Below are 22,752 nucleotides of genomic sequence, written 5' to 3'. Positions count from 1 at the left end.
GCTTCAGTTTAGCTTCAGTTTGGCGTCAGTTTGGCTTCAGTTTAGCTTCAGTTTAGCATCAGTTTAGCATCAGTTTGGCTTCAGTTTAGCGTCAGTTTAGCGTCAGTTTAGCTTCAGTTTAGCGTCAGTTTATCGTCAGTTTAGCTTCAGTTTGGCTTCAGTTTGGCGTCAGTTTGGCGTCAGTTTGGCTTCAGTTTAGCGTCAGTTTAGCTTCAGTTTAGCTTCAGTTTGGCGTCAGTTTGGCTTCAGTTTAGCGTCAGTTAGCTTCAGTTTGGCGTCAGTTTGGCTTCAGTTTAGCGTCAGTTTAGCGTCAGTTTAGCTTCAGTTTTGCATCAGTTTGGCGTCAGTTTAGCGTCAGTTTAGCGTCAGTTTGGCTTCAGTTTAGCTTCAGTTTGGCTTCAGTTTGGCTTCAGTTTAGCTTCAGTTTAGCGTCAGTTTGGCTTCAGTTTGGCTTCAGTTTAGCTTCAGTTTAGCTTCAGTTTAGCTTCAGTTTAGCGTCAGTTTAGCGTCAGTTTGGCTTCAGTTTGGCTTCAGTTTGGCTTCAGTTTAGCATCAGTTTGGCTTCAGTTTGGCTTCAGTTTGGCGTCAGTTTGGCGTCAGTTTGGCTTCAGTTTGGCGTCAGTTTGGCTTCAGTTTGGCTTCAGTTTGGCGTCAGTTTGGCTTCAGTTTGGCGTCAGTTTGGCTTCAGTTTGGCTTCAGTTTGGCGTCAGTTTGGCTTCAGTTTAGCTTAAGTTTAGCTTCAGTTTAGCTTCAGTTTGGCGTCAGTTTGGCGTCAGTTTGGCGTCAGTTTGGCTTCAGTTTAGCGTCAGTTTAGCGTCAGTTTGGCTTCAGTTTAGCGTCAGTTTAGCTTCAGTTTGGCGTCAGTTTGGCTTCAGTTTAGCGTCAGTTTAGCTTCAGTTTAGCTTCAGTTTGGCGTCAGTTTGGCTTCAGTTTAGCGTCAGTTTGGCGTCAGTTTGGCGTCAGTTTGGCTTCAGTTTGGCTTCAGTTTAGCGTCAGTTTAGCGTCAGTTTGGCGTCAGTTTGGCGTCAGTTTGGCGTCAGTTTGGCTTCAGTTTGGCTTCAGTTTAGCGTCAGTTTAGCGTCAGTTTGGCGTCAGTTTAGTTTCAGTTTAGCGTCAGTTTGGCTTCAGTTTAGCGTCAGTTTGGCTTCAGTTTAGCTTCAGTTTAGCGTCAGTTTGGCTTCAGTTTAGCATCAGTTTAGCTTCAGTTTAGCGTCAGTTTGGCGTCAGTTTGGCTTCAGTTTAGCGTCAGTTTGGCTTCAGTTTAGCTTCAGTTTAGCTTCAGTTTAGCATCAGTTTAGCTTCAGTTTAGCTTCAGTTTAGCTTCAGTTTAGCGTCAGTTTAGCGTCAGTTTGGCTTCAGTTTAGCGTCAGTTTGGCTTCAGTTTGGCTTCAGTTTGGCGTCAGTTTGGCGTCAGTTTGGCTTCAGTTTAGCTTCAGTTTAGCTTCAGTTTAGCTTCAGTTTGGCGTCAGTTTGGCGTCAGTTTGGCTTCAGTTTAGCGTCAGTTCTGCTTCAGTTTAGCTTCAGTTTAGCGTCAGTTTGGCGTCAGTTTAGCGTCAGTTTAGCGTCAGTTTAGCTTCAGTTTAGCGTCAGTTCTGCTTCAGTTTAGCTTAAGTTTAGCGTCAGTTTAGCTTCATCTCCGTCATCGATCCACACCCACAACTTAATAACTTGTTTTAATTTGCGTAAAGTCAAGTCAAGTGTCGGCGACAAGGTTCTGAATGAGCTCAACAAAGTAGTCGTAGAAGAAGCTGTGGAGCAGTACTACCTGTTGAAAATATCATAATATAATCTTAACGTGTACTATAAACTTTTTCACTTGGAGAAGTAGCCCAGAGATGTGTCTAAAATCGAGTACTTAAACTTAGTATTATTTTTAGTGTGTAAGTGCGTCTCAATTCTTAGTATGTGAATGTAGTTAGTGCTCCATACACACTAGATTGTTACTAAAACGCCCACAAAACTGAGTATGAATCGATGGACACTTTCTACACTAAACGAACATCTTAGTGATGTTGACGTAAACGGATCTGTGGAGGATTAGTTACTAGTTAGTACGACACTATCCTGATGATACTAACTTCTAGTATACTAAGAGAAGTATGTTTGAAACATACTATCTGTGGAGGATTAGTTACTAGTTAGTACGACACTATCCTGATGATACTAACTTCTAGTATACTAAGAGAAGTATGTTTGAAACATACTATCTGTGGAGGATTAGTTACTAGTTAGTACGTACACTATCCTGATGATACTAACTTCTAGTATACTAAGAGAAGTATGTGATCTGAGACATACTATCTGTGGAGGATTAGTTACTAGTTAGTACGTACACTGTCCTGATGATACTAACTTCTAGTATACTAAGAGAAGTATGTGATCTGAGACACAGCACTGGTCTGTCCTTTCCTGTGTCTCAGATCACATACTTCTGTGGGAGATATTTACGCCAGTATCAGCAGCGAAGATGTGTCGTCCTCGTACTGCTGCTGAAAATGCACCAGTAAGTATATGTGTGTATATATATATATATATATATGAAGTAACTTCCGTTTACAAAGTCACTATTATGGTAGACACTACTTGTTTATGGTAGAAAGTGTCCATCGATTCATACTCAGGTTTGTAGGCGTTTTAGTAACAATCTAGTGAGTATGGAGCACTAACTACATTCACATACTAAGAATTGAGACGCACTTACACACTAAAAATACTAACTTTGAGTACACAAGTATGTGATTTGAGACACAACTCTGGTCTGTCACTTCCTGGTCTGTCACTTCCTGGTCCGTCACTTCCTGACACGAGGTCTTACCCAGTCCGGTGATGCGCAGCAGATGTTGAGTTCCTTGTCTGACGGACGGAGACAGAGTCAAGTCCACGAAGGCTTTGACGCCCAGCTTGTCCACCAGACTGAGCCAGTAGTTGTACTGCTGCTGGACCGGATCTGAGGCCAGAGTGTCTGAAACAAAGAGGGCGTTCACTGCTGACCACTGGCCACTGCGCAAGGCACCACAACACACTGGAAGGTGATCTTTGACAATGTTTTTCATTCGTGTCTCATGCGTCGAAATTTCTTACATTAAAAATTTGGGCATTTTCAATCAACTTGAGTGACAGACCTGAAGACACGAACACCTACTGTGGGGAAATGGCGCCCTCTGATGGAGATAAACAGAACTTGTGTTCGTTACAGAATATGAAAAAAAAGCCTTCATAAGGTAAATAAATGGAGAGAAGAAGGAGAGAAAGAACAGAATATTTCTGTGGCCTAGAAAGAAAAAGAAACCTGAGGAACTATGAGAACTTGATGGATTAACGCTCAGTGATGCTCGGATGATTATTTCAGCAGGTGTTTGAGTTTTATGTTCAGAATTCCTTCTCTTTCTTTGACAACAAACATCTTCCTGCACTTGAAGAAGACGAAGGTCGTGACCTCTTGACCTCTCTGATGTCACCGTCCAACCTTTACAGGATGATTTGGATTTTTAAAAATATATTTTAAAGAAGCGACTGATTGACAACATGAAACAAGATCACATGTCAAAGCGTGATCATGTGTTTAATCGATCACGTGTTAATAGAAACACAATCATGAGCGACTCACAACCTTCATGATCAACACATCAGTCGCTGATCACAGGATTTCATTTTGTTGCTCGACTTTTATCAAACCATTGACTTTGTGTTTGAAGTCAAGCTGTCAACTTTATTTACTACGATTATGATACGACTCTTCATTTGACTTTGGGGGTTGGGGGTTGGGGTGGTGGATGGGGGGTTGCGCTTGGGGCGGTGCTGGGGCTGGGGGGTTGCTGGTCCCGCTGACGGGGTTGGCGGGTGAACCGTTAGGGGTGGGGCTGGGGCTGGCCGGGTGTTCTGGATGACCTTCCGGCCCGATGGCTTCGCCTGGTCTGTGGTGGGGGGCCCGTCTTGGGGTGGGTGTCTGCTGCAGCGGTGGCTGTGGTCCTCTACCCGCCCTGTGTGGCATGTGCTGTGGTCGGGGAGTTTGTCGCCCTTGGTCCTGGGGGTTCGTGGCCGGGTTGGTCGGTCTTTCAGGGGCTTCCCGGGTGGGGGGGGCCACACTGGGCGGGGCCACATTGGGGGGACGGCGGAGGCATTGGGCGGACCCATGTTACCGTAGAGACCATGTACCGCCCATGCAAGTGCTGCTGTCCCCCTGGGTGCTGCATGGTGGGTGGGGGCGGGGGCTGGGGGTCAGTACGTGTGATGGGCGGGGCCTCTGCACCTTAGAGACCGTGGACCGCCCATGGAATACTGCTGGCCCCCCAAACTTCCCTCATGACATGGGGGAGGTGAGCTGCGGCTGTTGGGGACGGTCTACAGTTCAAAGATTGGGGGCCGTTCCCGGACGGCTGCAGCCCCATTGCCCCCGTCCTGCCCGCACAACCGTGGCCCCCCTGTGACCCGGGGGACCTGGACCGGTGCCTGGCCATTGCTCCCGACCCGCGGTGGCACTCGACCCGGCTACTGGCCGTGTCCGCAGGGTATTGGGGGGGGCTCCGCCGCCGCTGCTGTGGTGGATCCCTATCTCCTTGACTCGGTCCCCTGCTATGGACTTGGTGGCAGCCTGACGGTCTGGGGGTCTTCCGTGGCCCGGCCTGGCCCCGGGGCTCTATCCCCTGACTGGTTCTTCTGGCTGCCCCTCTGCCCCGGTGCCTGCGCCTGGTGCCTCCCCCTCTCTGCTTCCTCGGTCGTCCTCACCTGTGCTTGCCCTCTCGCGCCCCCGGTGGTGGTCCGCCTTCTCGCTGGTGTTTGGGGTCGGCTCTGGTGGTTATCTCGCCTGCCGGGTCCTGGTCTCCCGCGGGTTCCTGCCGCGGCTTGGGCCCCTGTGTCTGGATCCTGCTGTGCTAGGTATGAGCCCTCTGGCCTGGCTATTTCAACCCCCCCCCCTCCCCTCTATATATCTTCACCCGTCACCGGAGTCTGTATACCTTTGTATTCTACATTTGTCCCAAACCCACACCTTTTTATTTCTCTCCCGGAGCCCCAGGGATCCACCTCCAGAGCTGCTGCTGATCCAGGGATCCACCTCCAGAGCTGCTGCTGATCCAGGATCTTCACCACGTCATCAGATCCTGAGTTCTCTCCAGCACCCCCATGGACCCTCCTACACTCTCCTCTTTTCTCTCACTATATCCTCCCTCACTCCTCTCCTTATCCATCTGTCTACCCCCCCATCCTTCCTCCCAGCCGGTCAAAGCAGCAGGCCGTCAACAATGAGTCTGGTTCCGCTCGAGGTTTCTGCCTTCTAAAAGGAAGTTTTTCCTCGCCATTGCTCACTGTACAGTGTTTTGTTTCTTGCTCTTTGTTGAATTGCTGGATCTATTTGTCCTTAATCAACTGTAGTCTTATTTCAACTGTATAGTGTCTTCAGATAATGTCACAAGGTCACATGATGATATGATGACATGTGACAAGGTTACATGATGATATGATGACATGATATGATCACATGATGACATGATGACATGATGACAAGGTCACATGATGACATGATGACATGATGACAAGGTCACATGATGATATGATGACATGATGATATGATCACATGATCACATGATCACATGATCACATGATGAAAAGGTCACATGATGATATGATGACATGATGATATGATCACATGATGACATGATGAAAAGGTCACATGATGATATGATGACATGATGATATGATCACATGATCACATGATGACATGATGACATGATGACAAGGTTACATGATGATATGATGACATGGTGACATGATGACAAGGTCACATGATGATACGATGACATGATGACAAGGTCACATGATGATATGATGACATGGTGACATGATGACAAGGTCACATGATGACATGATGACATGATGACAAGGTCACATGATGATATGATGACATGGTGACATGATGACAAGGTCACATGATGACATGATGACAAGGTCACATGATGACATGATGACAAGGTCACATGATGGTATGATGACATGGTGACATGATGACAAGGTCACATGATGATATGATGACATGATGAAATGATCACATGATCACATGATGACAAGGTCACATGATGACATGATGACATGATGACATGATGACATGGTGACATGATGACATGATGACAAGGTCACATGATGACATGATGACAAGGTCACATGATGACATGATGACAAGGTCACATGATGATATGATGACATGATGACATGATGATATGATGACATGGTGACATGATGACAAGGTCACATGATGACATGATGACATGATGACAAGGTCACATGATGATATGATGACATGGTGACATGATGACAAGGTCACATGATGACATGATGACAAGGTCACATGATGGTATGATGACATGGTCACATGATGACAAGGTCACATGATGATATGATGACATGATGATATGATCACATGATCACATGATGACAAGGTCACATGATGATATGATGACATGATGACATGATGACAAGGTCACATGATGATATGATCACATGATGACATGATGACATGATGACAAGGTCACATGATGACATGATGACAAGGTCACATGATGATATGATCACATGATGACATGGTTACATGATGATATGATCACATGATGACAAGGTCACATGATGACATGATGACAAGGTTACATGATGATATGATCACATGATGACAAGGTTACATGATGATATGATGACAAGGTCACATGATGACATGATGATATGATCACATGATCACATGATCACATGATGACATTATGACAAGGTCACATGATGATATGATCACATGATCACATGATGACATGATGACATGATGACAAGGTCACATGATGATATGATCACATGATGACAAGGTTACATGATGATATGATCACATGATCACATGATGACATGGTCACATGATGATATGATCACATGATGACATGATGACAAGGTCACATCATCATATCATCATGGGACCTTGTCATCATGTCATCATGTGACCTTGTCATCATATCATCATGTGACCTTGTCATCATGTCATCATGTGACCTTGTCATCATGTCATCATGTGACCTTGTCATCATATCATGTCATCATATCATCATGTGACCTTGTTATCATGTCATCATGTGATCATGTCATCATGTGACCTTGTCATCATGTCATCATATCATCATGTCATCATATCATCATGTCATCATGTGACCTTGTCATCATGTCATCATGTGACCTTGTCATCATGTCATCATGTGACCTTGTCATCATGTCATCATATCATCATGTTACCTTGTCATCATGTCATCATGTGACCTTGTCATCATGTCATCATGTGACCTTGTCATCATGTCATCATGTGACCTTGTCATCATATCATCATGTGACCTTGTCATCATGTGACCTTGTCATCATGTCATCATGTGACCTTGTCATCATGTCATCATGTGACCTTGTCATCATGTCATCATGTGACCTTGTCATCATGTTATCATATCATCATGTGACCTTGTCATCATGTCATCATGTGACCTTGTCATCATGTCATCATGTGACCTTGTCCTACAACCAGGAAGTCACAATAATGTCCAACTGCTAGCTTTGATAGCAACATGCTAGTTAGCACGATAGCATGATGACATGATGACATGATGACAAGGTCACATGATGATATGATGACATGGTGACATGATGACAAGGTCACATGATGACATGATGACATGATGATATGACATGATGACAAGGTCACATGATGACATGATGACAAGGTCACATGATGATATGATGATATGATGATATGAAGACATGAAGACATGATGACATGATGACAAGGTCACATGATGACGTGATGACATGATGACAAGGTCACATGATGACATGATGACAAGGTCACATGATGACAAGGTCACATGATGACATGATGACAAGGTCACATCATCATATCATCATGGGACCTGTCATCATGTGACCTTGTCATCATGTGACCTTGTCATCATGTGAGCATGTGATCATGTCATCATATCATCATGTGACCTTGTCATCATGTCATCATGTGACCTTGTCATCATGTCATCATGTCATCATATCATCATATCATCATGTGATCATGTGATCATGTCATCATGTGACCTTGTCATCATGTCATATCATCATGTCATCATGTGACCTTGTCATCATGTCACCATGTCATCATATCATCATGTGACCTTGTCATCATGTCATATCATCATGTCATCATGTGACCTTGTCATCATGTCATCATGTGACCTTGTCATCATGTCATCATGTCATCATATCATCATGTGATCATGTCATCATGTCATCATGTGACCTTGTCATCATGTCATATCATCATGTCATCATGTGACCTTGTCATCATGTCATGATGTGACCTTGTCATCATGTCATCATATCATTATGTGACCTTGTCATCATGTCATCATGTGACCTTGTCATCATGTCATCATATCATTATGTGACCTTGTCATCATGTCATCATGTGACCTTGTCATCATGTCATCATATCATCATGTGACCTTGTCATCATGTCACCATGTGACCTTGTCATCATGTCATCATGTCATCATGTCATCATGTGACCTTGTCATCATGTCATCATATCATCATGTGACCTTGTCATCATGTCACCATGTGACCTTGTCATCATGTCATCATGTGACCTTGTCATCATGTCATCATATCATCATGTGACCTTGTCATCATGTCACCATGTGACCTTGTCATCATGTCATCATGTGACCTTGTCATCATGTCATCATGTCATCATGTGACCTTGTCATCATGTCATATCATCATGTCATCATGTGACCTTGTCATCATGTCATCATGTGACCTTGTCATCATGTCATCATTTCATCATATCATCATGTGATCATGTCATCATGTCATCATGTGACCTTGTCATCATGTCATATCATCATGTCATCATGTGACCTTGTCATCATGTCATCATGTGACCTTGTCATCATGTCACCATGTGACCTTGTCATCATGTCATCATATCATTATGTGACCTTGTCATCATGTCATCATGTGACCTTGTCATCATGTCATCATATCATTATGTGACCTTGTCATCATGTCATCATGTGACCTTGTCATCATGTCATCATATCATCATGTGACCTTGTCATCATGTCATCATGTGACCTTGTCATCATGTCATCATGTGACCTTGTCATCATGTGACCTTGTCATCATGTCATCATATCCTCATGTCATCATGTGACCTTGTCATCATGTGACCTTGTCATCATGTCATCATGTGACCTTGTCCTACAACCAGGAAGTCACAATAATGTCCAACTGCTAGCTTTGATAGCAACATCCTAGTTAGCACGCTAGCAAGGTTGAGAACATCAAGAGTCTGAAGAGACGTTTCGAACTCATTCATCTAAACTCTGGACCCATTAGTTCTTACCCAGGTCTCCCAGCTGCACGTGGCCCAGAACATAGAGTCCTCCCTTCTTCAGCTGGTTCACGAACAGGACCAGCTGACAGGCCGAGCGAGGGTTGGAAACCATCAGGAGCACCTGAGGCCTCCAGAACTTCACGTGGTCTTTCCTCACGTCCAGCATCAGCAGGTACTTCCTCACCTGCAGCCAAGTACACACATGTACTAACACACACGTACACACACGTACACACACACACACAGACACAGGCAAACGCACACGCACACGCACACACCTGGTGGAAGATGATGGCCTGGCTGATGTAGCCCCAGCTGCTCACAGGACTCCTGTAATGCAGGAAGAGCAGCAGCAGCAGCAGCAGGACGATGCTGCCGGACGAGTAAACAGGGTTGATGACGAACATCATGACCAGGCAGCTGACGATGCCCAGGAGACACGTGTGCCACGAGAAGAAGCGGAAGGTCGGTCTGTGGATCAACCACATCATTGAATCATCAGATTATTCTCATTTTCAATATCAATATTTGCTTTTTACTGTCTTCATGTCTTCAACGTCACACTTCAAAATATAACTACACAAAATACAACAAACACAAAATATTATAACTTCAAACATGTCGTGATCTGAAGTGAGAACAACAAACGAAGAATCAAATAATTCCAAGGAAAATAAAAATGTAGGTTTGATGACAAGAGAAGATTTTCTTTGAGAGGAAGTTTTACATGTTTTACAACAAATACAAATAAATTGTTGATGTATTTCAATCCCAATCATATCCAAACAAACATTAAACAATATAATAATAAAATACATACGTTTGTTAAGAATAAAACCTTTTTAATGAGGATACTTTTATTATCTTGAATCAACATCACGACTATAAAAACTAGAAACTGCGAAATACAAAGTACAATTGGAAAAGTTCTCGTTCAAATAAACAAGAATAAGTTCATGAGAATCAACAAGTATTTTATAAGATGTTTATGACGTTTCTGGACCAACAAGAAGTTCTTGTTTGAACTCAAGCTCTTCAGGTCAAGTTGAGCGACAGGTCAAGGTCACCTTTGAGCTCCGTTACCTGAAATTAGGAGCCGACGCCCACTCCATGGCGAGACAGGCCAGGTCGACGGCGGCGAAGGCGAGCAGGTAGAAGACGGTCACCAGGCTGGCTATAGAGTTGAGTTGACCTGCAAACACCACACACTGACACAAACACAGCATCAGGTCGTGTCCTCCAGGCAGTAGAACCATCAACCTCACCTGTGTCAGAGCCCAGGTGTAGATCACTGCCACCCAAGGGTTCCCTGACTGGGTCGTGATCGTGGCCGGAGAAAGAGGCAAACCTGGAAAAGTCTCAATAAATCAAAAACACTTCCTCAGAAAAGTGATTTAAAACAAAACTGAACTTAATTTATGCTCCATGACCTCGTCTAGTCCACCAGACTGGATCAGCTACTGTGAGGATCACATCGTGTGCACCTTACCTAAACTCTGGAGTCCTGTACTGCATCAAATCCTCCCCCCAATGATCCAGGATCTGTGTCCTGAAATCCTTTGAGCGCCTGGTTCTGACGCAAAACCATCACCAGTAAACCTGGTCCTCCACTTGATTCTGCAGGATCATGGTCATGATATACATCTGCCTTCAACCATCCTCTGCTCCAAGACAAACTACAAGCTCAACCTGCTTGACTCACTCAACTGTCCCTCAACACTGGATCTTCTTAAGAGACTGTCCCTCAACACTGGCTCCTCTTAAGAGACTGTCCCTCAACACTGGATCTTCTTAAGAGACTGTCCCTCAACACTGGATCTTCTTAAGAGACTGTCCCTCAACACTGGATCTTCTTAAGAGACTGTCCCTCAACACTGGCTCCTCTTAAGAGACTGTACCTCAACACTGGATCTTCTTAAGAGACTGTCCCTCAACACTGGCTCCTCTTAAGAGACTGTACCTCAACACTGGATCTTCTTAAGAGACTGTCCCTCAACACTGGATCTTCTTGAGAGACTTTCCCTCAACACTGGATATTCTCCCTCTCACAGCAACTGCTGCCTCCAGCCAACAGTCAGTTACTCTTCGTCTGTTGACTTCAAGTCCACGAGAGTCGCACACGTTGTTGATCACATGATCCAAGTTCTTACACACACACATACACTGCGGTGTAACAGGGGCCAGCAACCCCTGTTGCAGCACTCGTAAGAGGGCACCAAGCAAGCTACAGAATCGACAAAAGAGCAATACCCCCAGAGCCTCCCGAGAGGGGGGGTGGATGAGAGGCTCATCAGGACAGATTCAATGGCTACGACTCGGGCAGTGACACAGACGCAGAGAAGGGTCAGGCAAACCACCTTGACCGGGGAGGTACCAGAAGTAAAATGCAGTTGCGGAAGGATCTGCAAAAGTACAAGAGGGCTCAAAATACACCAGAGCAAGTCCTAGTGCGGGGAGGGACAGATGCAAGCACACCGCTCAGATGTCTCATGTGGTGAGACGCAGGAGAATTCTAGGCAGGAAGCACACCACAGTCCTAGTGATCTCTCAGTGCCGGCAATCTCCCAAGCTCACACAAGGAGAGCCTCTAACACCACTCCAGAAAGCCCACCCCAGCCAACAAGGGAAAGAATCAAGTCGCCCAAGTTGAGTGATAAAAACGACTGGTCCATGTTAGATGAAGATCTGGACAAGGTGCTTGGAGCAGTTCAAGCTGGATCAGCAGAAAAGAAGGTGGATTCACTGACAGCCATCACCTACATCATGGCAAAAGAACAGTTTGGAACCATGCCCAGAAAAGAGAACAAAGAAAGACCAAAAAGAAAGGAAAACAGAAGAGAAAGAAAGATCAAACAACTTAGGAAGGAGATCAAGACCCTGAGGAAGCAATTGAAACTGGCAAGTGCAGGAGAGAAGGAAGGAATAAAGGAGCTGACTGCCAGTCTCAACAGCTCATCAGGATAAGAAGAGCTGAGAGGTTCAAACAGCGGCGGAAGAAGCAGGAAGCTGTGCGAGCCCAGTTAATAAAGGACCCCTACCGCTTCACCAAATCACATCTTGGGGAGTCAAGGTCTGGGACTCTATCAAGTTCCAAAGAGGAGGTAGAGCAGTCTGTGGAGGAGATATTTTGTGACCCTTCAAGAGAGAAAGCCCTGGAAGGAAACCATGGGCTCGCTAACACCAACCCACCTACCAAACACCTTAGCACAGAGTGTCCAACATGGAGAGAGGTTCAAGAGGTTGTCAAGCACGCAAGATCATCTTCTGCCCCAGGGCCCAGTGGTATACCGTACAAAGTATACAAGAAATGCCCCAAGCTCCTCCGAAGGCTGTGGAGGCTTATGCGGGTGATTTGGTCCAAGGGAACCATTCCAGCAAGTTGGATAAGGACGGAAGGGTGCTTTGTACCCATAAAAGAGTGATCCACACAGATCAGCCAGTTCCGAACCATGTCACCAATTAGTGTAGGGTGGAAGATTTTCTTTTCTGTGCTTGCCAGAAGAATAAGCAGCTACATGACCCAGAATGGATATATTAACACTTCTATTCAGAAGGGCGGTATCGAAGGGTTCTCCGGTTGCTTGGAGCATACAGGGATCCTCAGCCAACTCATTCAAGAAGCAAAGGAGAAGAAAGGCAGCTTAACGGTTTCCTGGCTTGACTTTACGAACGCATATGGGTCTATTCCCGACAACTTGATCCAAGTGGCTTTGGACTACTACCACATCCCACATAACATCCAGGGCATGATCACCAGTTACTTGAGAGATATCAAGCTAAGATTCCAGTCTGCCAATTTCACAACAAAGTGGCAGCCAGTAGAGAAAGGCATAGTGACAGGATGCACAATCTCTCCCATTTTGTTCATCATGGGAATGAACCTTATCATCACAGCAGCAAATGTAAAGGCAAGAGGGCCACAGACCGCTGCAGGGTGTCAACAGCCGGTGATAAAGGCATTCGGGGATGACCTTACCGTGATGACACCAACTCACGTGCAGGCAAGATGGGTCCTGGCAGAACTGGATCGTATGGCCACCTGGGCAAAGATGGTCTTCAGGCCCAAGAAATCAAGGAGCCCGGTGATCCAAAAGGGCAAAACGACTGGAAAGTTTGAGCTACTTGTTCAAGGGGAAGGGATCCCTAACATCCAGGGAAACCCAATAAAATGCCTTGGAAAGTGGTATGATGATTCCCTGTCAGACAAAAACAGCATCTCCAGCACAATAAAACAAGTTGAGAATTGGCTGTATAAGATTGATAAGTCTGGCCTGCCTGGGAAGTACAAGTGCTGGATATACCAACATGGCCTACTCCTGAGACTCATGTGACTTCTCACCGTGTACGAGGTGCCCCTGTCATCTGTTGAAGCAATGGAGAGGAAGTTCAACAAACACCTTCGTAGATGGTTAGGAATCCCCCCAAGCTTTACAGCTGTGGGGCTCTACATACGGTCGGGCCAGCTCCAACTTCCCTTGTCATCTGTGGTGGAAGAGTTCAAAGTTGCCAAGTGCAGACTGTCCCTGATATACAGGGACTCTCAAGATCAACTCACCAGGGAAGCAGGAGTCAGAACAAGATCTGGCCGCAAGTGGGCCGCAGCACAACGATTACCCAGGCAGAATGTTCTCTAAGGACCAAAGACATCATTGGGAACCCTTGCATGGGTAGACAGGGGCTAGGTTCATCACATTTGCAGCAGTGGTCAAAGTCCACTCCTAGGGAGAAGAGAGCCTTGATCCAGGAGTAAGTCTGAAACCTTGAGGAGGAACGGAGAAGAGCAAAATCCATGTAGCTTGCAACTCAAGGAGCCTGGACGAGGTGGAGTATCCCCAAGAGATCGATCACATGGAGTGAACTGTGGCGGTTGGAGCCCTTTTGGATATCCTTTCTACTCCGAGCAGTGGACGACACCTTACCGACCCCAGTAAATTTTCACAGGTGGGGGATGAGGCAGGACTCACTGTGCAGATTGTGTGGCGGTAAAGGATAAATGGTGCACATTCCATCTGGGTGCAAATCTGCTTTAACCCAGGGTAGATACAGGTGGCGCCATGACAAGGTGTTGGCAGTGCTTGCAGATATCTTGGAGCAAGAGAGGAGGAAGAAGCAACCAACAAAAGCAAGACCACTGCACCATCACCTTTGTGAAAGAAGGTAAAGACCTGTTGTCCACAGCCAAGCCAGGCAGAACCTGCTACAATCAGCACAGCGATGGGAAATGGAGAAGAAACTCCATTTCCCAGAAGCGGTTCTCATCACCACTCTAAGACCAGACATCATCATGTGGTCACCAGAGGGGAAGAAGATCATCCTTGTGGAGTTGACAGTGCCATGGGGGGAGGGCTGTGAGGAAGCTGCAAAGAGGAAAAATCCAAATACCAACAACTTGTGCAGGGATAAGGGGTGGAAAGCATGGCTGATGACGGTGGAAGTTGGATGTCGAGGGTTCTCAGCTCAATCAGTGTGGGATCTATTGACCAAGGTTGGACTGAGAGGCCACTTAAGGAAAGCGGTCACTGCAGACCCACCAACTGGAGGGCGTTGTGGTTAAGGGTCGAAACGCCCAGTGAAGGTTGGGGACCACCTCATGACCTCTCTCCCAGGCCAAGGCTTTACCCATTAGAAATGGGTGTATACTTGAATCCCAGATGTATTATGCAACACACACAAACTTACATTACCACACACTTACATTAACACACTCGTCAACACTTATACTCTTACACTCTAATAGTAGAACAAGAAACAAACATGTTCCACCTGAGGCGCTTCAAAGAAGTCTCACCGAACAGATGATCCAGGGCGAGGGCGTGCAGGATGCGAGACGCTCCGATCAGGGAGCACATGGCGGCCGATAGGGAGGCGCAGTAGATGCCGATGGTGACCAATGGTGGCCAGATGTTGATCTTCTGAAGGAAACCGTAGTCCTCGATCAGGAGGGTTCTGAAGGTGAGATGAGTCCACTTAAGAACCTTCAACTGTTCAACAATGAAATGGTTGTTCAGCCTGAGGACACCCTGGAAAGGTCTCACAAATAGTCAGTGACATCACTCACACAGTTTAGAGTAACTCATTAACCAGTGTGTTCATGGGAGGAAACTAGAGTGTCTAGAGGAAACACAAGGGTCACAAGGTCACATGTTTTCAGGGAAACAACATGAAAGTCGTTGATTGATCTGAACCTCGTAGTTTCACTGACTCTTCTGAGGATCTTCTGTTGTTTAAAGCTGAACTAAAGAGCATTTACTGGTTGTTTTGGGTCAAAATGAGACTTTATCAGAACAGATCTGAGGAAGAAATGATGAAAGAGTGGAAGGAAGAGAAGAAAACAACTGAGAAAGAGAGGAAGACTGACCGCTCACACGTGGCGCTGACCAACAGGAAGAGGAGGACGTAGACGGTGAAGGTGTAGACGACGGCGCCGATGGTTCCTCTGGGGATGGCGATGCTCGGAGCCTTCAATTCGCCTGCACAGAGTCACACGTGACATCAAGGTGAGCGGAGGAAGGTCAAGGTCATCCAAGGTCACCTGACATGTTGGCTCCCGCCATGATGCCGGTGCAGCTGGTGAACAGGACGGCGAACACGCTGGCGAACGACATCATGGTGTTGGTGCTGTAGTCCAGACTGTAGCCGGCTGCACAACACACGTGTCAAACAGGATCTTCTGACTCCAAAGCTGCCGCGTCTCTCACCGCCAAGATTGTTGCTCAGCGTGGTGGCGCTGTAGCCGGTATAGCTGGCGTTGTAACGCAACGTGCTGTTGCCGGGCCCGTGATGGAAGATGACGATGTCCCGAGGTATGACGGCGACTGAGCTGATGAAAATGGACAGCAGGGACAGCGTGACCAGAATCAGGATGGCAAAGGCGGTGCGCGAGTAGATGTGCGAGCCCACCAGACACACCAGCAGACACACCAGCAGCACCACCGACGCGTAAAGCACCGTGAACCAGTAGCCGTGAGGGAGGACCCGGATCCCCGCGGCCCCCGAGGACTCTGAGGACACATGGGGACATCTTCAAGATCACTTTGAGTTTGTGGAAGAATTTCAACGAAGACACATTTATCTTTGAATCATATGATGATGAGAACCTTAAACATGAATCATATCAACATTAATGCTTTCATTTCAATGTATTTATTGAAATGTAGTTTTTTCAGGCATTGAATCATTTTTTTTACTTTAAAAACAATAATAATCATTTAAATATTTTTTACATTCAAAGGCTGAATTTTTCTAATATTTTCAAATTTGTGATTTTTTTAATCCCTTGTATTGTCTCTGGGTCAAAGGTCAACGACCTCCACCACTGCACATGTATTTATGGAAGCCAGGGAGGTCGTTGACCTTTGACACAGAGACAACACAAGGGATAACAGTTTGATATTTTACTCAAAAATAAATGTTCTAAATTCTACTTCCGCTACTTCCATCTTACGTTCAAAAATGAGACACAGAAGATCAAGTAACTCTTGTTTATAAAAAAAAAACATTGATCTTCTCTTATAGGGATTCGGGGGTGACTGGAGCCGGCTACTCGGGGAAGGACGCGGAGGACAACCTGGACACGAAGACACACAGTTCTCAATCAACCTCTGTATGTTTTTGGACTGTGGGAGGAAACCGGAGTGCCCGAAGTAAACCCACTAACGTAGGGAAAACAAACTCCATATAGAAAGTTCACAAGTTGGGAAGTGAACCAACAACCTTCTGCTGTGAGATACAATAACCATCAGTAAAGGTTCTATTGGCACCAAGAGTGTTGTCAATACAAACATGAAGACATACCAAGATCTTCACCGAACACGTCCAGTATGGCCTCCACCAGACCCAGCACATACTCTCCACACGCGCACACCTTGGCCAGGTAGAACATGAGTCCGATGCTTCCTCCGAACTCAGGCCCGAGCGTGCGACTGATCATGTCTGGATGTTTGTCAGGGAGTAACGTTTAGATGTTTGTCAGAGAGTAACATTTGGATGTTTGTCAGGGAGTAACGTTTGGATGTTTGTCAGGGAGTAACATTTAGATGTTTGTCAGGGAGTAACGTTTAGATGTTTGTCAGGGAGTAACGTTTGGATGTTTGTCAGGGAGTAACATTTGGATGTTTGTCAGGGAGAAACATTTAGATGTTTGTCAGGGAGTAACGGTTAGATGTTTGTCAGGGAGTAACATTTAGATGTTTGTCAGAGAGTAACGTTTAGATGTTTGTCAGAGAGTAACATTTGGATGTTTGTCAGGGAGTAACGTTTGGATGTTTGTCAGGGAGAAACATTTAGATGTTTGTCAGGGAGTAACGTTTAGATGTTTGTCAGAGAGAAACATTTGGATGTTTGTCAGAGAGTAACGTTTAGATGTTTGTCAGAGAGTAACGTTTAGATGTTTGTCAGGGAGTAACGTTTAGATGTTTGTCAGAGGGTAACATTTGGATGTTTGTCAGGGAGTAACATTTGGATGTTTGTCAGGGAGTAACGTTTAGATGTTTCTCAGAGAGTAACGTTTGGATGTTTGTCAGGGAGTAACATTTAGATGTTTGTCAGAGAGTAACGTTTGGATGTTTGTCAGGGAGTAACATTTGGATGTTTGTCAGGGAGTAACGTTTAGATGTTTGTCAGAGAGTAACGTTTGGATGTTTGTCAGGGAGAAACATTTAGATGTTTGTCAGGGAGTAACATTTGGATGTTTGTCAGGGAGTAACGTTTAGATGTTTGTCAGAGAGTAACGTTTAGATGTTTGTCAGGGAGTAACATTTGGATATTTGTCAGGGAGAAACATTTAGATGTTTGTCAGGGAGTAACGTTTAGATGTTTGTCAGGGAGTAACGTTTGGATGTTTGTCAGAGAGTAACGTTTGGATGTTTGTCAGGGAGTAACGTTTAGATGTTTGTCAGGGAGTAACGTTTGGATGTTTGTCAGAGAGTAACGTTTGGATGTTTGTCAGAGAGTAACGTTTAGATGTTTGTCAGGGAGTAACGTTTGAATGTTTGTCAGGGAGTAACGTTTGGATGTTTGTCAGAGAGTAACGTTTAGATGTTTGTCAGAGAGTAACGTTTGAATGTTTGTCAGGGAGTAACGTTTGGATGTTTGTCAGAGAGTAACGTTTAGATGTTTGTCAGAGAGTAACGTTTAGATGTTTGTCAGAGAGTAACGTTTAGATGTTTGTCAGAGAGTAACGTTTAGATGTTTGTCAGGGAGAAACATTTAGATGTTTGTCAGGGAGTAACGTTTAGAATCAGAATCAGAATCAGAATAACGTTTGGATGTTTGTCAGAGAGTAACGTTTAGATGTTTGTCAGGGAGTAACGTTTGAATGTTTGTCAGGGAGTAACGTTTGGATGTTTGTCAGAGAGTAACGTTTAGATGTTTGTCAGAGAGTAACGTTTGAATGTTTGTCAGGGAGTAACGTTTGGATGTTTGTCAGAGAGTAACGTTTAGATGTTTGTCAGAGAGTAACGTTTAGATGTTTGTCAGGGAGAAACATTTAGATGTTTGTCAGGGAGTAACATTTGGATGTTTGTCAGGGAGTAACGTTTAGATGTTTGTCAGGGAGTAACATTTAGATGTTTGTCAGGGAGTAACATTTGGATGTTTGCCAGGGAGTAACGTTTAGATGTTTGTCAGGGAGTAACGTTTAGATGTTTGTCAGGGAGTAACGTTTGGATGTTTGTCAGAGAGTAACGTTTGGATGTTTGTCAGGGAGTAACGTTTAGATGTTTGTCAGAGAGTAACGTTTGGATGTTTGTCAGGGAGTAACGTTTAGATGTTTGTCAGGGAGTAACATTTGGATGTTTGTCAGAGAGTAACGTTTGGATGTTTGTCAGAGAGTAACGCTTGGATGTTTGTCAGGGAGAAACATTTAGATGTTTGTCAGGGAGTAACATTTGGATGGCTCCGTCAGGGAGTAACGTTTAGATGTTTGTCAGAGAGTAACGTTTGGATGGCTCCGTCAGGGAGTAACGTTTAGATGTTTGTCAGAGAGTAACGTTTGGATGTTTGTCAGGGAGAAACATTTAGATGTTTGTCAGGGAGTAACATTTGGATGTTTGTCAGGGAGTAACGTTTGGATGTTTGTCAGGGAGAAACATTTAGATGTTTGTCAGAGAGTAACGTTTGGATGTTTGTCAGGGAGAAACATTTAGATGTTTGTCAGGGAGTAACATTTGGATGTTTGTCAGGGAGTAACGTTTAGATGTTTGTCAGGGAGTAACATTTAGATGTTTGTCAGGGAGTAACATTTGGATGTTTGCCAGGGAGTAACGTTTAGATGTTTGTCAGGGAGTAACGTTTAGATGTTTGTCAGGGAGTAACGTTTGGATGTTTGTCAGAGAGTAACGTTTGGATGTTTGTCAGGGAGTAACGTTTAGATGTTTGTCAGAGAGTAACGTTTGGATGTTTGTCAGGGAGTAACGTTTAGATGTTTGTCAGGGAGTAACATTTGGATGTTTGTCAGAGAGTAACGTTTGGATGTTTGTCAGAGAGTAACGCTTGGATGTTTGTCAGGGAGAAACATTTAGATGTTTGTCAGGGAGTAACATTTGGATGGCTCCGTCAGGGAGTAACGTTTAGATGTTTGTCAGAGAGTAACGTTTGGATGGCTCCGTCAGGGAGTAACGTTTAGATGTTTGTCAGAGAGTAACGTTTGGATGTTTGTCAGGGAGAAACATTTAGATGTTTGTCAGGGAGTAACATTTGGATGTTTGTCAGGGAGTAACGTTTGGATGTTTGTCAGGGAGAAACATTTAGATGTTTGTCAGAGAGTAACGTTTGGATGTTTGTCAGGGAGAAACATTTAGATGTTTGTCAGGGAGTAACATTTGGATGTTTGTCAGGGAGTAACGTTTAGATGTTTGTCAGGGAGTAACATTTAGATGTTTGTCAGGGAGTAACATTTGGATGTTTGCCAGGGAGTAACGTTTAGATGTTTGTCAGGGAGTAACGTTTAGATGTTTGTCAGGGAGTAACGTTTGGATGTTTGTCAGAGAGTAACGTTTGGATGTTTGTCAGGGAGTAACGTTTAGATGTTTGTCAGAGAGTAACGTTTGGATGTTTGTCAGGGAGTAACGTTTAGATGTTTGTCAGGGAGTAACATTTGGATGTTTGTCAGAGAGTAACGTTTGGATGTTTGTCAGAGAGTAACGCTTGGATGTTTGTCAGGGAGAAACATTTAGATGTTTGTCAGGGAGTAACATTTGGATGTTTGTCAGGGAGTAACGTTTGGATGTTTGTCAGGGAGAAACATTTAGATGTTTGTCAGAGAGTAACGTTTGGATGTTTGTCAGGGAGAAACATTTAGATGTTTGTCAGGGAGTAACATTTGGATGTTTGTCAGGGAGTAACGTTTAGATGTTTGTCAGGGAGTAACATTTAGATGTTTGTCAGGGAGTAACATTTGGATGTTTGCCAGGGAGTAACGTTTAGATGTTTGTCAGGGAGTAACGTTTAGATGTTTGTCAGGGAGTAACGTTTGGATGTTTGTCAGAGAGTAACGTTTGGATGTTTGTCAGGGAGTAACGTTTAGATGTTTGTCAGAGAGTAACGTTTGGATGTTTGTCAGGGAGTAACGTTTAGATGTTTGTCAGGGAGTAACATTTGGATGTTTGTCAGAGAGTAACGTTTGGATGTTTGTCAGAGAGTAACGCTTGGATGTTTGTCAGGGAGAAACATTTAGATGTTTGTCAGGGAGTAACATTTGGATGGCTCCGTCAGGGAGTAACGTTTAGATGTTTGTCAGAGAGTAACGTTTGGATGGCTCCGTCAGGGAGTAACGTTTAGATGTTTGTCAGAGAGTAACGTTTGGATGTTTGTCAGGGAGAAACATTTAGATGTTTGTCAGGGAGTAACATTTGGATGTTTGTCAGGGAGTAACGTTTGGATGTTTGTCAGGGAGAAACATTTAGATGTTTGTCAGAGAGTAACGTTTGGATGTTTGTCAGGGAGAAACATTTAGATGTTTGTCAGGGAGTAACATTTGGATGTTTGTCAGGGAGTAACGTTTAGATGTTTGTCAGGGAGTAACATTTAGATGTTTGTCAGGGAGTAACATTTGGATGTTTGCCAGGGAGTAACGTTTAGATGTTTGTCAGGGAGTAACGTTTAGATGTTTGTCAGGGAGTAACGTTTGGATGTTTGTCAGAGAGTAACGTTTGGATGTTTGTCAGGGAGTAACGTTTAGATGTTTGTCAGAGAGTAACGTTTGGATGTTTGTCAGGGAGTAACGTTTAGATGTTTGTCAGGGAGTAACATTTGGATGTTTGTCAGAGAGTAACGTTTGGATGTTTGTCAGAGAGTAACGCTTGGATGTTTGTCAGGGAGAAACATTTAGATGTTTGTCAGGGAGTAACATTTGGATGGCTCCGTCAGGGAGTAACGTTTAGATGTTTGTCAGAGAGTAACGTTTGGATGGCTCCGTCAGGGAGTAACGTTTAGATGTTTGTCAGAGAGTAACGTTTGGATGTTTGTCAGAGAGTAACGTTTGGATGTTTGTCAGGGAGAAACATTTAGATGTTTGTCAGAGAGTAACGTTTAGATGTTTCTCAGGGAGTAACGTTTAGATGTTTGTCAGAGAGTGACGTTTAGATGTTTGTCAGGGAGAAACATTTAGATGTTTGTCAGGGAGTAACGTTTGGATGTTTGTCAGAGAGTAACATTTGGATGTTTGTCAGGGAGTAACGTTTAGATGTTTGTCAGAGAGTAACATTTGGATGTTTGTCAGGGATTAACGTTTAGAGGTTTGTCAGAGAGTAACGTTTGGATGTTTGTCAGGGAGAAACATTTCGATGTTTGTCAGAGAGTAACGTTTGGATGTTTGTCAGGGAGAAACATTTAGATGTTTGTCAGGGAGTAACATTTGGATGTTTGTCAGGGAGTAACGTTTAGATGTTTGTCAGGGAGTAACATTTGGATGTTTGTCAGGTAGTAACGTTTAGATGTTTGTCAGGGAGTAACATTTGGATGTTTGTCAGGGAGTAACGTTTAGATGTTTGTCAGGGAGTAACATTTGGATGTTTGTCAGGGAGTAACGTTTAGATGTTTGTCAGAGAGTAACGTTTGGATGTTTGTCAGGGAGAAACATTTAGATGTTTGTCAGGGAGTAACATTTGGATGTTTGTCAGGGAGTAACGTTTAGATGTTTGTCAGAGAGTAACGTTTAGATGTTTGTCAGAGAGTAACGTTTGGATGTTTGTCAGAGAGTAACGTTTAGATGTTTGTCAGGGAGTAACGTTTAGATGTTTGTCAGGGAGTAACGTTTAGATGTTTGTCAGGGAGTAACGTTTAAATGTTTGTCAGGGAATAACGTTTGGATGTTTGTCAGAGAGTAACGTTTGGATGTTTGTCAGAGAGTAACGTTTAGA

General features: G+C 44.4%; 1 protein-coding gene across 1 annotated transcript in view; it reads right to left on the bottom strand.

The window, feature by feature from the left end:
• The window catches only part of slc12a9 (solute carrier family 12 member 9), a 31,730-nt gene that overhangs the window by 3,472 nt on the left and 5,506 nt on the right, over nucleotides 1-22,752 (bottom strand). Inside the window, exons 4-13 of the mRNA XM_087807208.1 lie at nucleotides 17,189-17,326; nucleotides 16,093-16,395; nucleotides 15,927-16,034; nucleotides 15,753-15,864; nucleotides 15,183-15,340; nucleotides 10,660-10,742; nucleotides 10,478-10,602; nucleotides 9,673-9,865; nucleotides 9,404-9,578; nucleotides 2,816-2,962 (exon numbers count right to left, since the gene is read on the bottom strand). Of these exons, the coding sequence (XP_087663334.1) occupies nucleotides 2,816-2,962; nucleotides 9,404-9,578; nucleotides 9,673-9,865; nucleotides 10,478-10,602; nucleotides 10,660-10,742; nucleotides 15,183-15,340; nucleotides 15,753-15,864; nucleotides 15,927-16,034; nucleotides 16,093-16,395; nucleotides 17,189-17,326 (1,542 nt within the window). The remainder of the gene's footprint in view (nucleotides 1-2,815; nucleotides 2,963-9,403; nucleotides 9,579-9,672; nucleotides 9,866-10,477; nucleotides 10,603-10,659; nucleotides 10,743-15,182; nucleotides 15,341-15,752; nucleotides 15,865-15,926; nucleotides 16,035-16,092; nucleotides 16,396-17,188; nucleotides 17,327-22,752) is intronic.

Source organism: Callionymus lyra, chromosome 14, assembly GCF_982586985.1.
Source record: "Callionymus lyra chromosome 14, fCalLyr1.hap1.1, whole genome shotgun sequence".
NCBI classification, from domain to species: Eukaryota; Metazoa; Chordata; class Actinopteri; order Syngnathiformes; family Callionymidae; genus Callionymus; species Callionymus lyra.
The sequence above is the reverse complement of the archived record's forward strand: the minus strand, read 5'-3'. Positions and strand labels throughout refer to the sequence as shown.